At 37.0% G+C, this 17,787-nt stretch overlaps 1 protein-coding gene across 1 annotated transcript in view; it reads right to left on the bottom strand.

The window, feature by feature from the left end:
• The window catches only part of RELN (reelin), a 288,489-nt gene that overhangs the window by 133,627 nt on the left and 137,075 nt on the right, over positions 1-17,787 (bottom strand). The window contains exons 17-20 of the mRNA XM_017523146.1: positions 15,765-15,957; positions 14,848-14,960; positions 5,640-5,777; positions 4,588-4,774 (exon numbers count right to left, since the gene is read on the bottom strand). Coding sequence (XP_017378635.1) covers positions 4,588-4,774; positions 5,640-5,777; positions 14,848-14,960; positions 15,765-15,957 — 631 coding nt within the window. The remainder of the gene's footprint in view (positions 1-4,587; positions 4,775-5,639; positions 5,778-14,847; positions 14,961-15,764; positions 15,958-17,787) is intronic.

A 17,787-nucleotide genomic window follows, 5' to 3' on the forward strand; every position in this document is an offset into this window, starting at 1 on the left:
ACAAATCATTTTCTTTTGTTTGGTGACCTGAAATGCTGAACATTGTTTTAAAGGAAGGAAAAAAAAAAAAAAAAAGGAAATGGCTCATGGCAAAGTTTTTGCCAGAATTCAGAATTTGATGTAACATATGCTTTGCAGGTTTTGTTACACTCTGATAGATGTATTTATGTGTATATGCACACATATACACATGTAATGTGTGTGTGTGTGTGTGTGTGTGTGTGTATGTGTGTGTGTGGGTATATGTACTGGAGTAGTAATATTGTACCATTCCTGGTGTATGGAAAATCACCTCCAATTGCCCCTCAAATTCTAGGTTAAAATGAATTGCTTTAAGGGTTCAGATAACAAAAAACAAGTTTTAACAGGTAAGCTTTCAGAGTCTAGAACCTTTACAACAAAACCTCCAAAACATTTCATGACTAATTACTTTTTGATTTCCATTAAAGCCTTTTTAAATTAATAAAAATGTCACTAGAAAGCAATTCTATTTACTTGAAAATAATCATTTCTTTAGAATCTTTTATTGTTTCCCAATTTTCTTTCTTAATTTTTTTTCATTCATATGTTTAGTTCTTTCTTCAACAATTATAGCAGGCAGAACACCATGTGCTATAAAAACAAACATGAAAGAATTCACAGACTTCTGGCAGAGACAGGAATAGCAACTGAGGGCTGCAGAACCAGTCCTGATTTCTTTTCAAGTCTCATTTGGTCATATGACCACATATTAATTTTCCAATCTATTTAGTCTCAAGAGTATGTATTGATTTATAAATGTCTAGTGCATGATATGCATCTAGGCTGCACACCTTAGCCAGAGTTTGGCACAGTATGTGGGACTCTGCATTCTGCTTGGTATTGTGAGGATAAAAATTAAAATATGATCTTTATATGTAAAAATCAGAGAGGAATTCTAAGAAAAGACAGAAGTACAGTTTTCCAGAGCTCCAGAAAGCTCCAGGGAGGCAGTGGGATTTGGACAGAACACCGAAAATTTTATGTGAATGTAGAGAAGATGGAAGGTATAATAGTAGGCAGTGGCAAAAGCTTGGATGGTGAGAAGAGCTTCATAGCTGGAGCAAAGGGCTCGTGCCTAGAAAACGAATTTAAGTTATGTAGTTAGGGCAGAAGTATTGGAGACCATCTTGAATATTTGTGATCGGATGGGGAAAGAATGGAAGTATGTATGTATGTATTATTCATGTATTTGAGACGGGGTCGTGCTGTCATCCAGGCTGGAGTGTAAAGGTGTGATCATAGCTCACCGCAACCTCAAACTCCTAGGCTTAAGCGATCCTTCTGCCTCATTCTCCTGAGTAGTTTAGAGAACAGGCATGTCCCACGATGCCTGGCTAATTTTATTTTACTGTTTTAGGGACAGGCTCTTGCCATGTTGCTTGGGCTGCTCTTAAACTCCTGGCTTCAAGGGATACTCCACCTCAGCCTCACAAAGTGCTAGAATTACAGGCATGAACCACCACATCTGGCTGGAAATAAGTTTTAGATAATATGATCTAGGCTGGTATGCAAATGGTCTAAGGAACCCTTCCTTTGGGTTATTGCCCCTTCACTTCAACATGCTTGCTGGTGGAGGCTGCCAGACTATTTATCCACCTTGTCACCAAACAAGGGAGTGCATGAATCTGGCTACACAATCATAGCACATCATTTCTCCCAGGACACTGTGATTGGCCATAGGAGCCTTCCCTGTTTTTCTCCTACAGAGCAGGTTGGAAAGCTCTGTGGCTATGGTTCCGTTCTGATAGTGACAGCTGGGACTACTCTTTTTTTTTTTTTAAATATATTTTTAATTGTATTTTAGGTTCTGGGGTACATGTGCAGATCATACAGGACTGTTGGATAGGTACATACATGGCAATGTGGTTTGCTGCCTCCATCCCCCCATCACTTATATCTGGCATTTCTCCCCATGTTATCCCTCCCCGACCTCCCTAAACCCCCAAAACAGACCCCAGTGTGATGCTCCTCTCCCTGTGTCCATGTGTTCTCATTGTTCAACACCCGCCTATCAGTGAGAATATGCAGTGTTTGATTTTCTGTTCTTGTGTCAGTTTGCTGAGAATGATGGTTTCTAGATTCATCCATGTCCCTACAAAGGATACAAACTCATCCTTTTTTATGGCTGCATAGTATTCCATGGTGTATATGTGCCAAATTTTCCTTGTCCAGTCTATCATCGATGGGCATTTGGGTTGGTTCCAGGTCTTTGCTATTGTAAACAGTGCTGCAATGAACATACGTGTGCATGTGTCTTTACATTAGAATGATGTATACTCTTAAGTGGAAAGTTCTGTGAGCATCTGAGTTATTGGTTACAGATCTCTCTCATGCCAGTCCCATTTAAGCCCTCCTTGTGTTTTCCTTCTATGAATCAAATTTCTCCCTTTTTAAAACTTAAGATAGTTCCTCTTACTGAGAATTCAAAACAGTTCTGAATGAATCAACAGAAAAAAAATAAAGCAGGGATATTTTGACAAAAATTTAGGGGGAAAGCAGAACTGGAAGGGGCAGAGAATAATTTTACTTTTGAAATGATGATTTTTAGTTAGTTGCAGGGCACAAATGTGAAAATATTCAATAAGACAAATTTGGAATTTATTCTCATCAAATGTAGTTATGATACCTAACACATATGATCTTGTTCTGCATTCCTAACACTATTCTTTACTCTTTACCTGCATCAACTCACGTATTCCTCTCAATATTCACTTTTCAGTCAAGAAACCTGAGATACAGAGAGTTGTCATAACTTTGCAAGGTGAACCAATCAATAAATTTTGGAGCCCAGATCGTCTGACTTCAGAGATCATCTTGAATTAAGTGGAAGAAATATTGATATGTAACCTTTTACATGTTAAAATGTGCGTGTGTGTGTGTGTTTGTGTGGGCGTGTGTGTGTGTGTTTGCTCACTGGAGTGTCTGAGTACATATTGGTAAAAGATTCACAATCTTGTTTTAAAATTGATGCTTATAGGAAGCACAACCTTTCCATTTCGGAACAATTATACAGGGGGTCCAGATACGTGCAATGCATTTTGATAAGTGAGTGACTATTATCTTTAACAATAATCCGGGAGGACCCTCAATGTCAATGGATAGGAAATACTGTTGAATGGACTCCTTCCTTGATTTTCTATAATTTTCCCTCATTTACTTGCTATTTCTTTGTTCTTCACCTGCATTAAAACAAAACCTGTAGCTATTTTTGTATTTGCATAAATTAACACATCCTGGATTTCTGCCTGAACAGATTCTGCAACATATCATCCCTGTGGCATATCACCTGTCTACTTGTTACACGATGTAAAGTGGGACACCTCCAGTTGCCTCAGAATTGGTGGCTATATTACCTGCTTGAACAAAGCGATATTAAGCACATTCTACAGACAGCTGCTAACAGTTAGGGTTAGACATGTTGCTCAGGTAGGAGACCAGACCTGCTCTCCTTTTAGTCCCTTTCAAGGCTATAGAAGGACATAGACTGGAGGAGAGAGAAAGAGAATGTCCTGCTTAGACTGTAGTGAGGGAGGAGAAAAACATGGTTACCCTTATCCCATCCCTAACCAAGCCACACAGGTTGGGGTGGTATTCCAAGAGCATCAATTTTAGTGATTCTGGTTGGCACCTCAGTCCCTAGTTGGTTTCTAGCAATCTGCATGCCTAATCTGGTACTACCACTGGAAAAGCTGACTACTATAAGAAAAACTTTCATTCAGAGTCCCATATCAGTAGATGCCACCAGCAGCCACCAAACAAAGCCAGAATAGGACCTGAGATGTCTGCCCACCCCAGACAGCTGTTCCTAGAGAGGAACAGCTCTACATACACCGACTCTCACTGCTATTTCTCCTTCTAATCATATTCCTAAAATCAATGGATTGTCAGATTTAATAAACATTTGAAGAAGGGCTTCCTATATGTTATGAACTGTTCTACATGATTTACCAATATTAACTCACTTAATCTACATATTAACTCTCATGAGGTAGATACTCCATGTCCTTGCTTTACAGCTGGGGAAGCTAAGTCACCAGGAGGTTAAATAACGTGCTTCAAAAATCACAGAACCAGGAAGTGGTCAAATAAAATGGAAACAGGCAATCTGGCTCCAGAGTTGCTGCCCTTAACCTGTAAGCTCATCCCCTTCTCGCTCTCAGGCCTCACACTGACACACCTGCCAAAGACCAGGGTGAGAAAAGATCAAGAGCTTTCCCTACTCAAACTTCTTCAGACACAAGCCTGGTTGGAAGTGGAGGAAAGGAAAGCAATTGTATTTAGAACAGGTACAAGAGAGTAGAAGTTTTAAACTGGCTTAACCTGATTTTTAGTAACTAAAAACAATAAAATACACACACACACACACACACACACACACACACACACACACACACACACACACGAATTTCCCAAGATGTAGCTAAGGAATAGGAATTTGACAAAGCCCAGTCAAAACTAAGGAACATGGGCAACAATAAAACCATTTCACATTTGTACATTTGGAGTTCAGAGTCCCATATTAAACTGGCCATTGCCCCGATGACTTATCCCAGCTGTTGGTCATACCTTGCTGAAGTACAGAGATGATCCGGAGGAGATGACACCACATCCTTGTTCTGGTTTTACAATTTCTCCCCCAATAACTTCTTGCCAGTCAGACTCCCAACCATTCTGGTTCTCAAAATCTGACATAATTGTGGAAGGAAGGGCAGCTTCTGGGTGGCATTCAGTGCCTTGGTATCCCTGGTCACACCTGTGAGAGAGCAGGGCTGAGTAGATAACTTACAGGCCCACCTGACAATGCAGTGGCCCCCTGACCTCAACTATTTCCCATGTCTTACTTTTGCTCAGGTCTTATCATTCGCACTAGATTTTTCCCTGCAGCGTTAACCTGGGTATGTGGTAGGAACAATCTTCAGTTTTTCATACTCCTGTTAAAACTGATGGAATCTTTTCTTAAAAGAAATAATGCTATAAGCGTAGAATTTGGGCATAAAGTATTTATGGAGAACATTGGTGTGTGTGCTTATGTGTGTGTGTTGGGGGGTGGGGTGGGGTGAGGGATAGTGGGATTTCCCTACAGCCTTAAAAGGTCACATACAAATGTCTGTAAGTGTCTGTTCAACCAACATGTAACACAGGCCAAATTTTATAGCTCCTTTTTCTCATTAAACTATGCCTCTTTCAGAGTCTTTAGGTATTCAAGGGTGTTGCTCTGTCCTCATTAGCAATAATCACCATCTCCTCATGTATAGAACCTTGAACTTATGGTGAAGTGGTGTGACAGAGCACGCAGCCGGGTTTGACTAGTGCTCTAAGACTCTCAGGGAATGAAAAGCGAAACAATGGCAAGCCTCTTTTAATAAACTCTGAAGTTGAAGCCCAGGAAGCCTTGTCTTTAGGTTAGAGTTTGAGGTTTAAAATATATAGTTTTATACTTATTTTAATGTAACAATATTTTTTATATCTAAAATAATAACAGAAAGGATGACTTGTCTCTTTTGGCTATTTCATTATTTATCGGTCTAACCAGATCACTCTGATGGCAATTGCTGTAGTATCCTCCAGCCACAAATCTTGAGAAGCATGGACCCCATTGGGCTTTCTGGTGCACGTACCTGCACATGCCATGATCGCATGAGCCATGCCCACTGCACATGTTGGGGCACTGCTGCCCAATGTAAATGCTGTCCAAAGCCCACTCGTCTTGAGCTGTGTAATAGCTCTGGCTCCAACGGAAGCGGGTGGCACTGGACCTAGAAACAAGGTATAATAACAAAAACAGTGTTTCACCTGAAAGGCAGTGACATTGGCAAAGAATGTCAGAGTCCAAAATCTTTCAGCTCACTAACTTTCTGGAACTTGAGTTTAGCTGGCAACATTTTTCTTTAATTTCCACTTTATTATTATGGAATGCAACAATTCTATCATGAAAGAAAGTTAAAGAGAAATCTGTCTATTGAATGCAATTTGATCTTAATTTGAGATGTTTTAGAGAAAAATGCATTATCAGATTATGTTGGTTGCAAAGATTTGTTGTTAGAAAAAGAAAAGTACTAAGAAACAAAATTAAAAAGTAAAGACATCTACTTATCTACTAAACTGAGCCTATCTTTTTTTTCTTTTTTTTGGAGATGGAGTCTCGCTCTGTTTCCCAGGCTAGACTGCAGTGGCGCAATCTCAGCTCATTACAACTTCTGCCTCCCAGGTTCAAGTGATTTTCCTGCCTCAGACTCCCAAAGTGCTGGAATTACAGGCGTGAGCCATCGCACCTGGTCTATAAAAGGCTATCTTTTACAGACAAAAATGTAAGATATTTAACCTTAGACTTATAGAATTTCTTATAATAGAGTAAGAGTAACAGAATTTCTTACAATAAATACAGTAGTTATTAGAAGACTTTCAGCTAGTTAGTAAAACAAAAGTTTTGTTTGGGGGTACTGTTTTGGGGTCGAGGGGACATACCACAATGTACTATATTACAAAGAAGAGTAGTATCTGGACACTAAATTATATTTATTTCTGAAACACTAACTTGCCTGAGTTTCATGGATAAGCTGATTTAAGTGGGGATGAAAATTTAACAGGTCATTACACAGACAGAAACACTTGGGACCTTAATTCACTGAAGCTAGTTATAAAGTCCAGAGAAGTGAATATTTTGAGAGTAATGTCAAGAAGGTGTCATCATTGACTGCTGTAAAACATTTAAAAAATAATTATAGCATATTTTTCACCTGTAGGAATTTTCAGGGACCTGTGGTTAGTTCTTTTGGTCAAAGCGCTAAATGATACAAACAAACAAAACATGATTTGCAAAATTATTGTGTAAGCTCAATTCCACTGAAGGAACCTTTGCCAAACACTATATACAGATATCCTTGATCTTAATGATCCATTAAAGTCTATTGTGTCAATTATCCACATATTAAGTACTCCCTAAGTACCTAACCGACTGCTAAAATTCAGACTAAGCCTTTATCGTTTGTTTTATCAATGATCCGTGACTAATAGGTTGTATTTTCATTCCCAGTAGGATAATTCCAGGATTCACTGAGGTGCATCCCTTTTGCTGCGTATCAGTGCTCATCACGGAACATACAATGGGACAGAGGCACCACTTCCTCTATGGCAATCAATTTATATTTGTAATCAAACAGCCATCAAGATTTTCATGGCCCCACTAAGAAACAGTTTTTAGAAAAGCCTCCTTTAAAAGTGGATTCATTATCTTAGAGCAGAAGAGTGCCAGAGAATGGAAGTAAATGAGACATATGCACCATGTCATCCTAAAAAGGAAATTTACTCTTTCAAGATAGATTTTAATCTGAGTCAAGTCCTCAGTCATGGGTGGCTAGGTTGTGAGCTCTTTGGGGATAGGGATATCTTTAGTCTCCATAGTTTCCACAGGAACAGAATAAAGTAGGTGCTCAAAAAAAGTGTGCTAAAAGAGTAAGTCAATGAGTGCATGAACAGGTCAGTAAAAGGCAGCTTGTTTATGACTTTTGTAGGTAACGGAATGAAGAATGTACTAGTAGGTGGGGGACAAGGCCCCCGGGACCCTGGCTCTGCAACTTAGCAGCTGTGTGACCTTTAGTGAGAAATTTAAGCCTTCAGGGGTTTATAGTTCCTCACTTCTCAAATAAAAGGTTTGGGCAAACTAATTTCTAAGATCCCTTCCAGCTCTCTCCTCTGGTGATGTGTTGACCAAGTGACAATTTATTTTCTTCACAGCTACATGCCTATAAAAAACCTGTGGCATCCATTAATTTGAGATTTTATTACTTCCAAACGCGAAAATGGCCGGGGGGGAGGGTTTCAGAAACTTGTCTTAGGTTACGTAGTTTACGCTTCTAAACAGTCACATGCAGACACATTCTAAATTGTTTTCCAAAGTAAATTAATCCTTACATGCATCTTATGAACTTTAAAAAACATAATATTTCCTTAGGACACAGAGCTTCAAGTGGACTATTCCATTTCAAATCACAATCCACACTTTAATGTGCAGATGTTGATTAAGAGAAAAGGCAGAAAAAAGAGATTGAACATTGGCTTCATTTTTATTGAGAAAAAAAAATTAGTTGTGTGAGCAACCTCCAGCTGTCACACGTGAGCAGATCAGGTGCAAAGTCGCTTATCTGCAGCAGCATCACTGCTATCGACAGATTGTATCTCTCAATACAAATATTTAAATTGCTATTTTTTTTTCTTTCTCTCCCTCTCAAAACTAAGTAATCTTAGGAAGAAAATCTTGTCCACTTCGGACTGAGTCTGAAAGCAGAAATACTGCTGTGTGGGTCATGAAATGAACCTGACTTGCATTTAAAATTCAAACTCTCGGGCTTCCCCAAAGCAACAAAACTTGACTCTTTTGATTTTTCCTTCCCAAATAACTTGAAGACTGAAATAAAACACTATTGAATCGTCTCTTTATAGTTAGGTTACCTGAGGAATCAAGGTAAATGAAGGCTGACTAAATTGTATTTTCCACCTTCAGTGTTCCTGTAATTATATTTACCCAATTATTCCGAAACTCATTCACTCATTAGGTGTTGATTTGTTTATGAAGTCAGTGACTGACAGCTGTTTGGGTCTCATTAGGCCCTGTGCTTATGTAAATGTCTGTCATAAAAACAAAATCAATTTTCATTAGGTAACCAGTGTTCATACACAATATAATTTCTCCAAGCAGGTGTACACGTTCAGCATTTCCACTCTAAGTTGCCCTATCTAGCACATTTTCCAAAGTTATCAAATCTTTGATAATGCAGGGACCACATTTGCTTTTAAGCATTCAATTTATAACTGCATATGTTTCAATCAAAATGGCAGAATGAAGATTTGGCCAAAAAAAGATTACTGCCACAAACTGCATTCCTTTTCCCCAATGCTTGAGAAAAACCTGCCATTTGCAAAAGTTTAAAATTAACAAAATAAATAAAGTTACCAAGAACTCCAAGAAGAGTAAATATACTTTATTTTTATGGCAGAGCTTTTAAGTATTATAGATCCAAAAACAATGACAATAACTAGTAGAATAGGATATTTTTTTTGAAATGTAGTAATAATGTTAAGTTTAAATATTAGTAAGAATGTTAAGATAAATATCTTGCTGGGTTGTTTTTTTAAAAAAATATTTTCACTTTTTTTTCCCCCATGGCTTTGAAGGAAATTTGGAAAAGCAGAAATAAATTACTTTGTACATAATATTAACTGTTTATTAAAAGGGATACTTTGTAATAAAACATCTCTTTAGCACACGGAGGCATATTAAGTTAAAATTCTATTTAATTCCCCAGTATCCAATAAGCACAACTGCTATGTGCCCGGTATTCCACGGAACTTAAAAGCTTATGGATCAATATGTTTCTTTTCATCGTATACTTAACACTGATGACAATTAACCTTTTCTGAGTATACTAAAACTTCCAACTCAGTGGTGCTAACTTTTGAGATAGAAAATAACAACAATGCAGCATACAACTTGAGGGTCAAATAACCTGCAAAGGCTTTTCTGATAAGGACAACACTTTCTGAATTTGCCTAAGCTACATTAAATAAGAATAATGGTTCATAATGTTTCTAGCGATGAAAAGACATCTCTAAAATATACTCTTAGGCTAGGCGTGGTGGCTCACGCCTGTAATTTCAGCATTTTGGAAGCCCAAGGTGGGTGGATCAACTGAGGTCAGGAGTTTAAGACCAGCCTGGCCAATATGATGAAACCCCATCTCTATTAAAAATACAAAAATTAGCTGGGTGTGTTGGTGCACACTCGTAGTTTCAGCTACCTTGGAGGCTGAGGCAGGAGACTCACTTGAACCCAGGAAGTAAAGGTTGTAATGAGCCAAGGTCGTGCCACTGCATTCCAGCCTGGGTGACAGAGCAAGTCTCTATCTCAATAAATAAATAAATAAATAAATAAATTATATATACACACACACTATCAATATTATCCTAATTTTGATAGGATAATATTTCGTAAGTGTGCTTTACATGTCAATGAGTAAAAAACAACATTTTTTTTTTTTTTTTGACAAAGTCTTGCTCTGTTGCCAAGCTGGAGTGCAGTAGGGGAATCTCAGCTCACTGCAACCTCCACTGCCCAGGTTCAAGCAATTCCCTGCCTCAGCCTCCCAAGTAGCTAGGACTACAGGTGCACATGACCATACCTGGCTAATTTTATTTATTTATTTTTTGTATTTTAGTAGAGACAGGGTTTCACCATGTTGGCCAGGATGGTCTTGAACTCCTGACCTTGTGATCCGCCCATCTTGACCTCCCAAAGTGCTGGGATTACAGGCGTGGGCCAACAATTTTCATTTCAATTATGCCCAGCCAACAATTTTCATATGAGGGAAATATATTTAATTTTAAAATAATGAAAAAATAAACTTCATTAGCTCTGCATTGAGTATGATCAGTATTTCAATTGTTTGAAGTGTTGTTTTGCATAAATTTGACATATATGCTTGGAATACCATTGAAATTAAATAAAAGTCTTGATTATATTCCCAGCAGTAGACATAAAAAAGTAGAATGCTAGAGAAAGAAGCAACTTGTTATACAAAGCATTAGTAGAGTATTCAGGAAATGGCTCACAGTTGGAAACAGAAAAATCTGTGGAAATCAAATTTCAAGCATTTTATTCAAACTGACATAACAATGCATCCTTCAAAATAATCAAAAAGTCATTTTTATATAATGCAGGAATTCAATCTTCAACTAAAGGAATAAAAATAACTCTAGGTTGGTATCTAACCAATTTGTTTTTGTGTAAGGTCTAACTTTTATATAAAATAATCTGAAAGGGTTTATTCAGTAATTTTCTTTTTACAAATGAGCTATTGGAAAGCAGATACTATAGAAAAATATAATACTTGTCTCTCTTATGCTTTTTCTTCTGCACAAATTACAGAATCTTAGAACTCCAGGACTGGAGGGACAGTTAAGATCATCTAATTAAACATTATCATTATACTTACAGGGATGTGGCCTTGAAGAGGTTATGAATGGTTAAGATCATGTGATTAATTAACCATTGGAAGAACTATACTGAGAATTCAGGCCTTCTAATTTCTAGTCTAAGGCTTTTTGTTTGGGTGAGTTCACCCCGACCCAGGAATTATTTAATTTTTCCAACAAATATTACATTGTTTTGAGTGAATAATATAACACAAAACAATGTAATATTTGGGAAAAAAACTAATGTGCTTTTTTCTTTCACACTATCAAATGTTTAACTTTCTTCCTAGATTACTGAGGCCTCTGTTTCCTGGGGGATAAGTTTTAGTGCTACTGAAAGAATGTGAATAGGGAAAGAGTGTATATTCCCTCCCAAGACTGAACCAGGAAGAAGTCGAATCCCTGAATAGACCAATAACAAGTTATAAAATTGAGGCAATATTTAATAGCCTACCAACCAAAAATAGCCCAGGACCAGAGGGATTCACAGCCAAATTCTACCAGAGGTAAAAAGAGCTGGTACTATTCCTCCCGAAACAATTCCAAGCAATACAAAAAGAGGGAATCCTCCCTAACTCATTTTATGAAGCCAGCATCACCCTGATACCAAAATCTGGCAGACATATGATAAAAAAAATAAAATTTCAGGCCAGTATCTCTGATGAACATCGATGTGAAAATCCTTAATAAAATAATACTGGCAAACCAAATGCAACCACATATCAAAAACTTATCCATCATGATCAAGTAGGCTTCATCTCTGGGATGCAAGGCCCATTCAACATGTGCGAACCAATAAACATAATCCATCACATAAACAGAACCAAAGACAAAAATCACATGAGTATCTCAATAGATACAGAAAAGGCCTTCAACAAAATTCAACAGGTCTTCATGCTAAAAACTCTCAATAAACTAGGTATTAATGGAATGTATCTCAAAATAATAAGAGCTATCAGAAAACGATGAGTTTGGGTCCTTTGTAGGGACATGGATGAACCTGGAAACCATCATTCTCAGCAAACTGACAGAAGAGTAGAAGATCAAACACCGCATGTTCTCACTTATAGGCGGGTGTTGAACAATGAGAACACATGGACACAGGGAGGGGAGCACTACACACTGGGGTCAGTTGGGGGGAAATAGGGGAGGGACGGTGGGGGGGGGGCTGGGGAGAGATAGCAAGGGGAGAAATGCCAGATGTAGGTGATGGGGAGGAAGGCAGCAAATCACACTGCCATGTGTGTACCTATGCAACAATTTTGCATGTTCTTCAAATGTACCCCAAAATCTAAAATGCAATAAAATAAATAAATGGGGGAAAAATAATAAGAGCTATTTATGACAAACCCACAGCCAATATCACACTGAATGGGCAAAAACTGGAAACATTCCCTTTGAAAACCAGCACAAGACAAGGATGCCCTCTCACACCACTCCTATTCGACATAGTATTGGAAGTTCTGGCCAGGGCAATCAGGCAAGAGAAAGAAATAAAGGGTATTCAATTATGAAAAGAGGAGGTCAAATTATCTCTGTAGATGACATGATTGTATATTTAGAAAACCCCATTGTCTCAGCCCAAAATCTCCTTAAGCTGATAAGCAACTTCAGCAAAGTCTCAGGATACAAAATAAATGTGCAAAAATCACAAGCATTCCTATATACTAATAACAGACAAACAGAGAGCAAAATCATGAGTGAAATCCCATTCACAATTGTTACAAAGAGAACAGAATACCTAGGAATACAACTTACAAGGGATATGAAGGACCTCTTCAAGGAGAACTACAAACTACTACTCAAGGAAATAAGAGAGGATACAAACAAATGGAAAAACATTCCATGCTCATGGATAGGAAGAATCAATATTGTGAAAATGGCCATAGTGCCCAAAGTAATTTATAGATTCAATGCTATTCCCATAAAGCCACCATTGACTTTCTTCACAGAATTAAAAAAGAACTACTTTAAATTTCATAAGGAACCAAAAAGAACCCGCATAGCCATGACAATCCTAAGCAAAAAGAACAAAACTGGAGGCATCAAGCTACCTGGCCTCAAACTATGCTACAAGGCTACAGTAAGCAAAACAGCATGGTACTGGTACCAAAACAGACATATAGACCAATGGAACAGAACAGAGGCCTCAGAAACACCACATATCTACAACCATCTGATCTTTGACAAACCTGACAAAAACAAGCAATGGGGAAAGGATTCCCTACTTAATAAATGGTGTTGGGAAAACTGGCTAGCCATATTCAGAAAGCTGAAACTGAACCCCTTCCTTACACCTTATAGAAAAATTAACTCAAGATGAGTTAAAGAGTTAAAGGTAAAACTTAAAACCATAAAAACCCTAGAAGAAAACCTAGGCAATACCATTCAGGACATAAGCATAGGCAAAGACTTCATGACTAAAACACCAAAAGCAATGACAACAAAAGCCAAAATTAACAAATGTGATCTAATTAAATTAAAGGAGCTTCTGCACAGCACAAGAAACTATCATCAAAGTGAACCGGCAACCTACAGAATGGGAGAAAATTTTTGTAATCTATCTATCTGACAAAGGGCTGATATACGGAATCTACAAAGAATGTAAACAATTTACAAGAAGAAAACAACCTCATCACAAAGTAGGCAAAGGATATGAACAGACAATTCTCAAAAGAAGACATTTATGTAGCCAAAAAACCTATGAAAAAAAGCTTGTTATCACTGGTCATTAGAGAAATGCCAATCAAAACCACATTGAGATACCATCTCACACAAGTTAGAAAGGTGATCATTAAAAAGTCAGGGAAAAACAGATGCTGGAGACTATGTGGAGAAATGGGAATGCTTTCACACTGTTGGTGGGAGTGTAAATTAGTTCAACCATTATGGAGACAGCGTGGCAATTCCTCAAGGATCTAGAACCAGAAATACCATTTGACCCAGCCATCCCATTACTGGGATGCATATGTATGTTTATTGCAGCACTGCTCACAACAGCAAAGACTTGGAACCAACCCAAATGCCCATCAATGATATACTGGATAAAGAAAATGTGGCCCCTATGTACCATGGAATACTATGCAGCCAAAGAAAAGAATGAGTTCATGTCCTTTGCAGGGACATGGATGAAGCTGGAAACCATCATTCTCAGCACACTAACACAAGAACAGAAAACCAAACACTGCATGTTCTCATTCATAAGTGGGAGTTGAACAATGAGAGCACATGGACACAGGAAGGGGAACATCACACACCAGGGCCTGTCTGAGGTGGGGAGCTAGGGGAAGGGTAGCATTAGGAGAAATACCTAGCATAGATGCTGGGGTGATGGGTACAGCAAACCACTATGGCATGTGTATACCTATGTAACAAACCTGCACATTCTGCACATGTACCCCAGAACTTAAAGTATAATAAAAAAAGAAAAAGTGTGTATTAAGCTTTTGATATAAAAAATATTTAAAAAGTAGGGCTTTGCTGTGAGAAAACAGTTTTGCAATCCAAATTACTTGAATTTCTATATTCCTATTTCTGCTTTTGAACGTTAAACTGAAAGTAACCATCTCATTGAGTCCTCCCTAAAAAGAAAAATCTGGGGCAAGTAGGAAGGTCAGAGAAAGCTAGGACAGTTTGGAAACCATATTTCATACTTGTCATTAGCTCTATTTTTCAAATGTCCTTCATACAAATGAAAAGTTTTGGTCTTTTGATAAAGAAATAAAAAGAACATACATCTTGCCATTGTGCTTAACTTGCCTTCATATTCAAGTCATACTTGAATCAAGAGAGATAGAATTGAAGCAAAAGGGATAGTCAAAGTGAAAGTGACAGACATATCTAAAGATGTCATCTCACCAAGTCTTCTGGGGAAGAAGCACTATGACTCTTCTCCACTGTGTGAACTCACTGGCATGGTAAATACTTGCCGATGTAAATTCCTGACAACTTGGCATACTTGGAAGGCATTCCTAAAAGAAAGTTAGGCAAAAATCACACTCAGTGTCTGTTTTCCTCAGGTGAAATATGTTTACTCACCCACTTTCAGTGAAAAAGACCTTAGAGAAATCTAATGTCATGATCTTAACCATTTGTGATATGGAAACAATCCATGATTTTTCTCTCCATGAAGCTAAAACTTCATAGAAAGTCTTAAAATTATTTAAGAAATAATTTCAAATAAGGTGCCATAATGAAATTGAATATTTCCCAATATTCACACGTACATATAGAAATGGATTAGGATTTTATTTTTAGGCCTGTTATCATAACATTGGCACTTGGTAAAAATTATTTTATTCACTATAACGTTTATTCATTTATTGCAGTGGCAGATTGCTAAGATATATATGAATTTTATTCCAAGATTTATATATTTCTTCTTTGTTTCTAAAGACAAAAGATACCACATTCTTAATATGGCCTACCTACAGGTGGAGACAGATGAAGACACCTTATAGGGAAAAAGGGACACATTTATAAAGAAAGAGGGTTAGAGACAATACTACTAAAAGCATCATTTGAGGGTAGCCAGTTTTGAAAGTTATTTCCATTTATTTTTTGTTTCCAATTACCCTTTAGTATCTGTCATGAAGAATGTAGCATCCTTGTAATCCTTTGCTGACTTTATGTCAATTCTAAGTTGCAAATATTAAATAACACTGTTTCTTTTCAACCAAACCTAAACTTCTAGAACTGTAATTTTTTTGTTTTTTGGCTTCCTATGTAAAAGGCAGAAAGTTACCCGTCACAAGTTTTAGGGATACTAGACTTACTTCTTGAACGAGGTGCCAGGTGAGGCCGTGATTGGTTGAGTACTCCAGCTTCACCTGGTTGTCCATGTGTGGAGTGTATTTCTGGCCACATCCCATCACCAAACTGAACTGAATCATATAGGATGCTCCTATCTGCATTGATTGTGTTTCCACATAGCGCATACTTGAGGCAACTTTAGAATCTCCTGTAAAACTGGAAGAGACAGATGTGGAAATCAGAAAATTCTAAACACAGTGTGTTAGAGAAAATTCTTTACACTATATGCTAAAATAGTTTTACTTATTTAAACCTTGACAAGTTCTAGAATGGATTTCAGTCGACCTAATAAATGCAATTTGAAACAATTTTTCAAAGATGTAACTTTTTTTAAAAAGAGGTTAGTATCTGTAGTTGTCAAATGTACCTAAAATTTGGTATCTGCTTATATATTGCTTGTGAGTATAAATTTGACTTATTAATCTTACTTCTTGAAATCTATCCTAAGAAAATAATTCTAAATTTAGAGACAGTTTTATAAAATATGAAAAGTATTACAGGATTACTTCTAATAGTAATTGTAACAGTGTCAATGTCAAAATGGAAGGCTTAATTTAAGTAAACTGGTAAAGCACTTGACAGAACGTTCATATTTCAAATATTTATAAAGATAATATAATCACGTTAAAATGTATATGATGAAATAAGTCTTAAAAATCCATACAATTATGCAGGAAGGAAATTCACCAGAATGTTTGTGGTAGCTGTGTTTGGTGGCAGGAAATTTGTGATTTACAATTTTCTTTATATTTTCCTTATTTTTCAAATGGTCTTTAATACTCATGGGTTAAGTACTGAAAATTTCATAAGGTAGTTTTAATGGCTGTGTCTCAAATCAGTAAAATTCACGTCTTACTAGGTCCCAATTGAGTACGGTGTACTTGTAAACTATTTGAAGGCAAGCAAATTAATTTTTTTTAGAGAAAGCTGCTCAGAAATTTGTAATCTATCAGAGAAGATTAAAATATAGACACATTTTATTGTAGTTCCATGGGTCAATATAAATATTCCCAGGGTCAGTCACACTAAGGTTTGTCCATCACAGTGCTTGTTTCTGCTATTCTGAAGCAGTTTCAGTACCACTATTAGTAAACCTATTAGTCAGTGGGAAACCTGTTAGTCAGAGGGCATAGCTGATGTAGACAAAAAAGCTAAGGCAATTCTCTGTGAAATCGTTGAGATATTTAATAAGGTTTCTTATTTACCTTTTGCTGAATCAGCCAAATAAAGATAACTATTCTGGTTTGCTTCTTGCAGAGATTAAGATGTCATTTAATGATGGAATATTGTAAAGACAGAGCATTACTATTGGCTTAAACTCAAGGTTATAAAATATAAGCTTTCCCCAACAATAAATAATTACTGTTTAACAGTTTTAAAACTAAGGTTTTGCAATTGGACAATGAATAGAGAAGTAAAATGGAAAAGCCCAAGTAGAGAAGTAAAATGGAAAATCCTCTGCTTTAGTTGAATGGTCAATGAAAGAAAAAGAAAAGTAATCTGCAATACTGCTAGTCTTACAAATCCAGTTAAGAGATAGCAAATGCCACAACGTGTTTATCATCACTGTTTAAGATGTCTACCATTTGCGGAATCTAGGCCATGTCCTATGACACAATACCCACATTACTTTCCTTAGTTTCATCTTTCAGTAACTCTGTGTAGTAGGAATAATTATTTCTTTTTAATAGATGAGAAAATGGGACTAGTAAATGGGCGACTCAACAGGAAACCAGCTTTGCCTGACTCTAAAGTTTCTTAATCAATATACTATATCATTGTCTTTCTATTACTCTAAGACTGGGAGAGAAAAAACACTGCATTTTGGAATAAATTTTGTTTATAGTGAATTTACAAATCACTAACTTTCAGTTACTATGCAACGATACTCTGATGTTAAAAATATAAAACCATGATTGCTGCTATGTGTTTGGATCCACAGGATGCAATCTAGAAAACATCAAGCTGTAGAATGCAATTTTTAGC

The sequence above is a fragment of the Cebus imitator genome, unplaced genomic scaffold, assembly GCF_001604975.1.
Source record: "Cebus imitator isolate Cc_AM_T3 unplaced genomic scaffold, Cebus_imitator-1.0 Scaffold26, whole genome shotgun sequence".
In the NCBI taxonomy this organism is placed as follows: domain Eukaryota; kingdom Metazoa; phylum Chordata; class Mammalia; order Primates; family Cebidae; genus Cebus; species Cebus imitator.